The 9,182-nt window shown below is 57.6% G+C and overlaps 1 protein-coding gene across 3 annotated transcripts; it reads left to right on the forward strand.

Moving 5' to 3' along the window:
• Positions 1–262: 262 nt before the first annotated feature.
• Positions 263–8,891, forward strand: GDPD2 (glycerophosphodiester phosphodiesterase domain containing 2). 3 transcript variants are annotated; one of them, XM_020976579.2, is made up of 17 exons: positions 263–692; positions 1,657–1,783; positions 2,112–2,236; positions 2,457–2,560; positions 2,945–3,038; positions 3,245–3,304; positions 3,405–3,503; positions 3,683–3,776; positions 3,865–4,010; positions 4,176–4,258; positions 4,359–4,509; positions 4,736–4,957; positions 5,148–5,296; positions 7,747–7,853; positions 7,996–8,078; positions 8,254–8,282; positions 8,394–8,891. In XM_020976579.2, the coding sequence occupies exons 3-17, from the start codon at positions 2,132–2,134 to the stop codon at positions 8,605–8,607; spliced, it is 1,740 nt and encodes a 579-aa protein (XP_020832238.1). In that variant the 5' UTR covers positions 263–692; positions 1,657–1,783; positions 2,112–2,131; the 3' UTR covers positions 8,608–8,891. The 3 variants fall into 3 exon arrangements, with proteins under 3 accessions (XP_020832238.1, XP_020832237.1, XP_020832239.1); XM_020976578.2 differs by having other exon boundaries at positions 1,663–1,783; XM_020976580.1 differs by having other exon boundaries at positions 264–692; positions 1,663–1,783; positions 7,706–7,853; positions 8,394–8,534.
• The last annotated feature ends 291 nt before the right edge of the window (positions 8,892–9,182 follow it).

Genomic DNA, 9,182 nt, shown 5'->3' on the forward strand with positions numbered 1-9,182 from the left:
CCCTCATTTTTTACATGGGGGATTCCAGGCTGCCAAGCCCCTCAACTGTCACCCCCTGGCCTTCCTCACCACCCCGCCCCCCACTTCTGACCCTGGGCCCCTCCTTTCACTGCGAAGTTGCCAAAGCCGTGGCCACCTCCCCCAGCTTCCCGCCAGCCCCCCTTCTCAGCAAGCCCTGGTCTCCTGGAGCCAGGACAAAGCCCCGGGACTGGGCGGGAGGAGGAAGGGGGGGGGCAGCAGCACAAAAGAATTCCTCAGCCAGCTCTGAGCCTCACTGACCGTCCGGATAGGACAGCGGCTGGGCTGGCAGGCGGATCTCCCCGCTCCATCGCCCCTGCTGCCTCCTTCCCTCTCGCTGCCGCCTCATCCGGCCTTGCTCCTTCCCCGGGGGTTCGGTGCATGCGGGCTGAGTGGCCGCTGGTCCTAGGCCAGGACCTGCCCAGCAGCCTGGAGGCGGCAATAGCGTAGCTACCTGTAACTTAGGGGAGCTGAGGAGGAGGAGGCGGCGGCGGCTGCCGCGGGAGGCAGACCCACCCTGACTGAAGAGCAAGGAACGTGGGAGCGCCTGTGTGAGTGAGTGAGTGAGTGAGTGTGTGTGTGTGTGTGTGTGTGTGTGTGTGTGTGTGTGTGTGTATGCTCGCGCGCCCCCGAGAAGAGCAGCCCCCGCGGACCGGCAGCTGTACCAAAATCAGGTGTGAGGCTGGTGGCCTGGGCTGGGGATGGCTGGGGGGCTCCGGGACAGTGAAGGGACAAGAAAGGGAGACTCACTGGCTCGCGCCCAAGCAAGCTCTCAGCCCAGCGCCGGCTCCGGGACAGAGCAGCTTCTTGTGGGCTAGGGGCAGCTATCTGGGGCTTTGCCGGGGACACCTGGAGGGGGGCGGGGGATGCTGAGGGAGGAATGGGGTCACAGGAGGTCTGGGGTCTCGGGGCGGGGAGAAGGGGGACGCTGGCCGGCAGAGTTCCAGGCTGGGGCCACCGGGAGGGCGCCCATAGAGCGGAGAGTGTGGGGCAGCCGAAAGCCCCAAGGTGGGAAGCTCTCCTCTCCTAGGGGAGCTCACAGGGTCAGAACGAATGGTAGGGTCCGGGAGCACTTTTCAGGGACCACACTGTCCTCTCACAGACTGGGGACCCGAACCCAAGCCCACCTAGCCCGCTGGGGCGTGCATACACTCGGATTGACTCCCGGAAGACAGCAACCCCGCCCCCAGCCCAGGCTGGAGTCTTTCATATTAGTGCCCCCCACCCCAGGCTTGGAGGTCCGGAAGGAAGGCAGAAGTATCAGCCCCAAATTGGAGCCCTCCCACTACCACCACCACCCCAAACACACCCTGCCCGATGTTCAGTGCACTTCGACCCACCGACCAAAGACAACTAGAAGGGGGGGGGCCGCGGAGGAGAGAAGGGAGGGTCAGGGAAGCTGCTTCAGGACTGGCCTTGGCAGGGCTTCCGGACCCACCAGGCTCCCAGGGCAGCTTCTGCAGGTGCTGAGGGCACCTCTCTATGCCGGGGCTGACTCAGGAACCAGGCTGCCGCATGAGGACCGGGCTGCAGCCATTCCTGGAGGGAGTGGAGGATAGGGAAGGGTTTAGAGGCTGCAGGGCAGGGCTGGGCTGTTTAATCCTGGCTCTGGGCTAGGTGGAGCACTACCTTTCTTAGTTACAGGTCCGTCCCCTGAAGTGGACTTGTTTTGGTCTGGGCCAAGGATTGTAAAGGCTTCAGTGGAGGGGAGAGTCCCATTTGGAACCTGTCTCATCCCCGGCCAAGCTTGCCTCAACTTGCTAAGGTGAGGTGCCCTGCCCACATCAGCATCAAAGCTCACCCCAGACCCAGCTGTCCACCCCCAGGAGGCTGGAGGAGATGCCACACAATACTTGGGTTCCCTGCCTGTCCCTTGTGTCGGTCTCTTTGGTAGAGGCTACCTGGACATTCCTCTGCCCAGCACCCTGACTCAGGCACAGCCACACTAGCCCCATCTTGCTAAGCCTTGGGCACGCGGATGGTAGCCCCTCCCAGCACCAAAGCCCCAGGTGTTGCCTCAGGCTGCTCATATCTTGAGACTAGGAGGCAGGCCAATTGCACACAGCCCTGAGAGATTATGTCCCCTCCCTTAGGACCTATTCAGGCCTTCGAAATGGCAGAATCCCCTAGCTGCTGCCCTGGCTGGGCCCGCTGCCTCTTCAGCCTGTATAGCTGTTACTGGAGGAAACATTCCAAGGAGAAGATGCCGACTAGCAAGGTGGCCTAGAGGGGAATGTGGCTGTGGCTGTGGCTGTGGGTGGGCAATGCCAGAAAATCACTGGGGGGGCAGGGCCGGGCTGCCCCCAACAAACGCCTGTGCCCAGGGCCAATGGAACAACGTGTGCAGTCACCTTTAGAAAAGGTGTGTCTCCCCGCCTATGTCTGGGAGCCCCTCCTTGGGCTCGGTGACTGAGCGCCCTTCTCCTGCCCCTTTACAGTGTGACTGGCTCTGGTTTGGTCTCCTGGCGGCTGCCTTCCTCCTCTCACTGGGCTGCTTGTACATCGGCCTTATTCTGCTCAATGATCTACACAATTTCAATGAGTGTGTCATGGACCTGACCCCTACTCCCCAAACTGCAGGCGTGAATATGCATGCATCCACGCTAGTGCACACACACACACACACACACCATACACACCCCATACACACACACACACACACACACACACACACACACACACACACACACACACAATGAACTTAGAGTTCCAATTTCTTCTGCCATCCTCACCCTCTTCCCCCTCAGCCCAGCCCAGCCCTTTTAGAAGCCAGCCTCAACCCCAATTCACCCAATACCTCTGGTCCCAAGCCCTTCACGTTCCCCCTGAAAGACCTCTTTCCTCCCTCCCTCCCCCTGCCCTTCGAAGGGACCCAAGGCCAGGCCCTGCCCCTATCTGGAAACCTCCTTGTCTCTTCCCGTCCCAGGTTCTTGTTTCGACGCTGGGGACACTGGCTGGATTGGTCCCTGGTTCTGCTGCCTGCCGTCTCTGTGCTGGTTACATATTCCACCCTGCTGCTGGTAGGTCTGGGCTCACCTGGTCCGGTCCGTGCCCCGGGGGCTCCCCCATTCTTTCACAGGTCACTGCACTCACAGTGAGAGAGCCCCTAGCCCAACCCCTCTCATTTTACCGTGAGTCCCAAAGAGGGGAAGGGGCTTGAAGACCAAGGCCCCCCAGGGGGCTCTCCTATCTGCTCACTGCTCCTTCCCCCTCTTCCGCCACCCAGTTCCTGGCCCTGCTCCTGCATCTGTGTGCGCAGCCTCTGCACTTGCACTGGCTTCACAAAGTAAGTATACAGGGACAGGCTGGGGGTGCCAGAGGCTGAGAGGGCCAAGGGAGGGGCATGCCTCCCCCATGGATGGGTGGCAGCTTGCTTGTGTCCTCAGGGGCTGCTGTCACTGACTGTGCTGCTCCTGGCTGCCACCCTTGTGGGGCTGGAAATCCAGTGGCAGGAGGAATGGAGAAGTCTGCGTTTGTCATTGCAAGTGAGCATTAGTCAGACCACCTCTTGGCCCCCATTACACGGGGCAGCCGGTCTCCCTGGGAAGTGCCCAGAAGGGACTGCCTTGGGCTCCCTAAAACCATAGGAGGGATAGAAAGGAGCCTGGGAGATTGGGGGTCCCAAGGAGGGTGCCACTGCTCACCCACCCCCTCCTGTCTCCAGGCCACAGCCCCATTTCTGCATATTGGAGCAGCGGTTGCACTCACCCTCCTGGCCTGGCCAGTGGCTGATGCCTTCTACAGGTCTCAGAGAAGAGGTACCAGCCCCTGCCTTCCCATCTTCCCATGAGCCCTCACCCCTGGCCACCTCACCATATTTCATCTCACTCTGTCCTCTCCCCACAGGTCCCAAGGTGCTGTTACTACTCCTGTTCATTGGTGCAGCCCTGGCTATCTACCTGGCACCCCTGGGCATCTCATCACCGTGCCTAATGGAGTATAGTCATCTCCCCCCCAAGCCCAGGCTAGTGGGGCACAGAGGGGCTCCCATGGTGAGTTTGCACCATGGTGAAAGGGAGAGTAGGGAGGGAAGGCTGCTACCCCCCACGCCTCCCCCTCTCCTTTGCCATGAAGGGTGGGGCACCTTTCCCTCTTCCCTCCTCACATACACATGTGCACATACATGCAAATACAAATACACCAACTTTTCTTCCCAGCTGGCCCCTGAGAACACACTGATGTCCCTCCGGAAGACTGCCGAGTGTGGGGCTTCTGTGTTTGAGACAGATGTGATGGTCAGGTGAGGGAGGTCGTGGCGGGGGGGGCCGAGGACGACCTTGAGATGATGGGGTGGGGAAGGGAGGAGACTGGCCCTCCTCCAATACATCCTATGCCCCCAGCTCCGACGGAGTCCCCTTCCTCATGCATGATGAACGTCTGGATAGGACAACAAATGTGGCTTCTGTGTTCCCCACCCGAGCTGCAGGACACAGCAGTGACTTTTCGTGGGCCGAATTGCAACAGTTAAATGCAGGAACCTGGTTCCTGGAGGTAAGGGGGTGCCCTCTGGGGGAGGCCCTGCCAGCTTCAGCTGGAAGTGGCCCCTGCTCAGGCAGCTTAGCCCAGGGGACTCAAGGAGGCCCGAGGCTCAGTCTCAGATGGGCTAATAAGTTAGAGCAAGTCATTTTCCTCCTGGGCCTCAGTTTTCCAATGTGTAAAATGAGGATTGGCTTTCTAAAATTCAGTGACTGAACTATGTGCCCCACCCCCACTCCAGAGACCACCATTCCAGGGAGCCAGGAAGCTGTCAGGCACTGAGCAGCAGGAAGCCAAGAACCAGACGGTGCCATCGCTAAGGGAGCTCCTGGAGGAGGCCGCTAACCTCAATTTGTCTGTCATGTTTGATCTGCGCCGACCCCCCCCAAACCACACTTATCATCACACCTTCGTCAGCTGCACCCTGGATGCTGTGCTGAGCGCCGGGGTGCCCCAGGCCATGGTGATCTATCTGGGATCTCATCCCCCTGACCCCGTGGATGGGATCACATGGGGGATCCCTGCCTCCTGCCCCAGTGGGTCCCTTTCTGTTCTGATGCCCTCAGCCATGGCGACACCCCCACGGTCTCTGTCCCCTGCCCTGGGATGTCAGAATGATAGCCCCATCCCCTGAAAGCTTCACCAAACTCCAGGTACTGTGGCTGCCAGATGAAGGCCGTGCTGAGGTCCAGCTCCGGGCCCCCAAGCTTCCTCAGGTGTACGGCTATCAAAGGGAAAACAGGACTGAGAGGCCCCAGCTCCTCAACTTGCCTTACCAGGCCCTACCGCTGACAGACATCAAGTGAGCATGAGGAAAGAAGGAGCCTTAAGTAGATGGGAGAAGATGCCATTCAGAGCAGGCTAGGGATGGGTGCCTGCAAGACTTCCCTTCTGGGGCCAAGAGTCTAGGATTGGGGAAGAGGGGCAGAGCACAGCAACTGAGGCTGGCCAGCCACATCTCTGCCATCCCCATTCATTAACATATAATTTCTAGAGTGACAGACCTTTGTTAGACACTGTCAAAGAGAAATATGGCCCCATCCCATGCCTTCATCTCGTCTAGGGGTCAGGAACCTGTGACCTTGAGGTCACACATAGCCCTCTGGCTCCTCGGGTGCAGCCTTTTGACTGAGTCCAAGTTTTACAGCACAAATCCTTTTATGAAGGGGATTTGTTCTGTCAAGTTTAGATTCGGTGAAAGGGCTGCACTTGAGGACCTGGAGGGCCACATGTGGCCTCGAGGCCGCAGGTTCCCCACCCCAATCTAATCCAACAGCCTCATTTTACAGAGAAAGAAACAGACCCAGGCAGAAGTGACTTGCCTAAGGTCATAGAGGTAGTTAGTGGCAGAGGCAGGATTTGAACCCAGGTCTCCTGCTCTTTGCACTGTACTGCACTATCTCATAGGAAGAGCTGTCCCTAACTTGGATGTTCCTGTCTCTGGAGCTGGGCTTATGCCAGCTGGAAAATAGCTGTTCCCCCCCCCCAATACTGGAGTGGTTTGCCATTTCCTTCTCCGGCTCATTTTACAGATGAAGAAATTGAGGCAAACAGAAGAAATCAAGGCCAACATTTCACTTATGTCTGATACTATCCTCTAGTCTTCCATCACTTCCTATCCATGGCTTCCTTGCCCACTGTCTAACAGCGCACACTCACTGGCTGTGCCTTCCCCTCAAGCTCTCCTCCTCCATCTCTCTTCCCTTTCACAGCTGAACTCTGGGATAGAGTTGTCTGGACTCTTTGCCTCTACTTCCTTACAATACACTTCCAGACATTTTCAGTCTGGCTTCTGATTCCCTCCACCCTGAAGCGAAATCCAATGGCTTCCCTGTCCTCTCCTTGTAGCACCTCCTCCTCCTAGCTATTCTCTCCCCCTAGGCTCTCTTCAGTCCTCTTGTCTGCTGGATGGTGCCTGTGACCCTCTCTCTCCACCATCCTTTGGCAATCTCATCATTTCCCATGGGTTTAATTATGTATTGTCCCTACACAGATGACTCTTAGATTTCTCCAGTCCTCAATCCACAACTTCCTGCTGACCATTTCCAACTTCATGTCTTCAGCCTGGACTCAAGATCTTCTTCCCCTGCCACCTCCCCATTTCCAGTCACTCAGGCTCAAAACCTGGAATTCTTTCCTCTCTGTCATCCCCCTCTCCAGTTATTTGCCAAATCCCATCAGTTCTTCCTCCACAACATCCCCTGTTTGTCAGCTTCTCTTAACACCCCCCACCCTCGCCACCTTCCTCATTCATCCCGTGGACTAGTGCAAGATTCTCGGGCTTCCAGCCTTTTCTCTCTCCAATCCATCCTTCCAAGCTGGCCAGTCTTGTTAAGGTGACCCCCCATTGCCTATAGGATCCACTAGTAGATGGCAGGATGCATGGCTAATTCCTCAGCCTGGCCTCAAAAGCCCTCCCCAATCTGGCTACCCCCATCCTCTGCCATCACAATTCATGTTGCTCCTCTCTGCAAACTCTAGCTTTTACACCCGTTGTCATTCATCTGCCCCCACACTTTTGCACAGATTGTGCGCCATGCCTGGAATGCCCTCACTCCTCAGCTCTACCTCTCAGAATCCTTGGCTTCCTTCAGGGCTCATCCTCTGTGCCACCTCTTGCAGAAAGCCCATCCTGACTCTCTCTAGTTGTCAGTGCTCTGTCCTTCAAATCACCCTGGACTGACATATAAGCGTACAGGCTGGTACCCCATCCCCATCCCACCCCCCTCTGGACTTCAGAATGCCCTACACATAATAGGGTTTTTGTAAGGGATCTGTGAGGTAGGTGTGTGAGCAGATTGTTGATGGAGAGCAGATGACAGGGTGTGATCAGAGCTGAGCTGTAAGAAGATGAATGTGGCACCTTGGCTTAAAGAGGCAGGGAGTCCAACGCTTTGGTGAGAGCTAATGATGTCCCAGACTAAGGTGGGAGCAAAAAGGAGAAGACAGAAGAGATGTCATAGGGGAAAATTTGGTGGGAGTTGGCAACTGAATGTTGGGAGTGAAGGACGACTGAGCTTTCGAGTCTAAGGGCTTGAGGGAATGAATGGTAGTGCTGGGAAGCCACAGAGGGTATTCAGGAGCAGGGACTTCTGCTGTGAGGGGTGGCTGGTCAGCAGGCACCAAGCAGCAGAGAGGTTAAGGGATGAGCATGAGGCTCCCCCCGTGGAGGCTGTGGCCCAGGAGCCATGCCTTTGTCCATCACCCACAGGCTCCTGCAACGCAACAACATCTCTGTGAACCTATTTGTAGTGAACAAGTCCTGGCTCTTCTCCCTGCTCTGGTGTGCTGGGGCTGCCTCGGTCACTACCAATGCCTGCCAGCTGCTGCAGCAGCTGCCCCATCCTGTCTGGCTCATCGTAAGGACTCTTGGCTTCCCTCTTCCCCTCCCTCTCTACCTTCCCCCTCCACTGCCATCCATGCCTTCCCTTAATCCTTACCTCATGCCCCCTCACACAAGGCATCTGTCAGGGGAGGGCTCACTCAGAAATGTCTCCACAGCCCCCTCCAACCTACCTAATGATCTGGATTGTCTCAGACTGTGTGTCTGCCCTGCTGCTTCTCTGGATCTTCTTCCTGCAGGGGTGAGTGTGCCCCCTCTGCACCTCTCAGCCCCTGGTGGTGTCATGGCACTAGATGCCACCAGGGCTTGGAGTCCCCCTTGGCCACGTTATTGGATAGCCCCCAAACTGGGAGTGTTTGAGGGAAGGGGGAGCTCAAGCTACCTGAACTGACAGTGCAATCCTTCCCTCCCTAAAGGAAATGGGCCAGAGAGAGAGAGAAACCTGGTAAGAGCTACAGCATTACTCATTTGTTGGGCCTTTGCTCCTTGGCCTCCCTGTTGCCCCTGCCTCCCCGACCCTGCAACATCCATTCTCATGACCAGTGTGTTCCTCCAGTTTCAGAGACCGCTGTGCTGCTGACCAAGATCAACGCCATCATGCTGGAATGAGTGTCATGCCACTTCACCCCCAACCCCTCTGTAGCCTGAGGCTTGCCTGCCTTTGCTGGCCCCCAGCCACTGACCCCAAGATGACGCCGCCGGACTGTTGCTTCTGGTGGATGGGGTGGAGAGTGGTGGGCGGGGTGGGGGGGGATGGTGAGAATGGTTAGTTGGATACCACAGGGAATCCCTGGGCACCAAGTGATGTCAAGTGGTGAGTGAGGATCGGGCCCAGGCTGGTCCGGGAGGTACATCTGCCTGCCCTCCCACATGAGAAGGGGGCGATACCCGCTGGCAGCGGGGAAGTGGGAAGGTCCGGCAGTATGAGGCAGTGTATGGAGGCCAGGAGAACCCCTGGAGGAGATCTCCTCATGTCTCCCCTCCTGGAGAACTGGCCTGCATCTGGCTCTTTCTGCCCACTCTTTCTGTCATTCAATGAATCGAATCCCCCACATGGTGTCGTTTGTCTTCAGGGCTCCGGGGGTGGGGACAAGGATCAGGGACCTGGGCTGGGGCCATCATTGTCGCGTTGAGTCGCATCGAGTCGCGCCGCCTCCCTTAGCTAGCTGTATAATAGCACCACCTAGCGCTCACAGCTCCGCCCTTCCCAAGGACCTGACAGCTCTGGCTGCTCATCAGCCGCGGTCTGCTTCTTGCCTCTCTCACCAAGAGAACAGGGCATTGCCTGGGCGCTCACCTTGAGGAGTCCTGGCTCCGGGACCTGGAGGCCCCTCCCCCACCCCTA

This window comes from Phascolarctos cinereus, unplaced genomic scaffold, assembly GCF_003287225.1.
Source record: "Phascolarctos cinereus isolate Bilbo 61053 unplaced genomic scaffold, phaCin_HiC Scaffold_8;HRSCAF=390, whole genome shotgun sequence".
In the NCBI taxonomy this organism is placed as follows: domain Eukaryota; kingdom Metazoa; phylum Chordata; class Mammalia; order Diprotodontia; family Phascolarctidae; genus Phascolarctos; species Phascolarctos cinereus.

Bases quoted from the DNA above. Each gene is read 5' to 3' on its own strand.
- GDPD2 (XM_020976579.2), top strand. From the start codon at position 2,132: ATGGCAGAATCCCCTAGCTGCTGCCCTGGCTGGGCCCGCTGCCTCTTC. The intron at 2,561-2,944 runs GTGTGTCATGGA...TTCCCGTCCCAG, and splicing joins GATCTACACAATTTCAATGA to GTTCTTGTTTCGACGCTGGG. The intron at 4,958-5,147 runs GTGATCTATCTG...ACCAAACTCCAG, and splicing joins CCGGGGTGCCCCAGGCCATG to GTACTGTGGCTGCCAGATGA.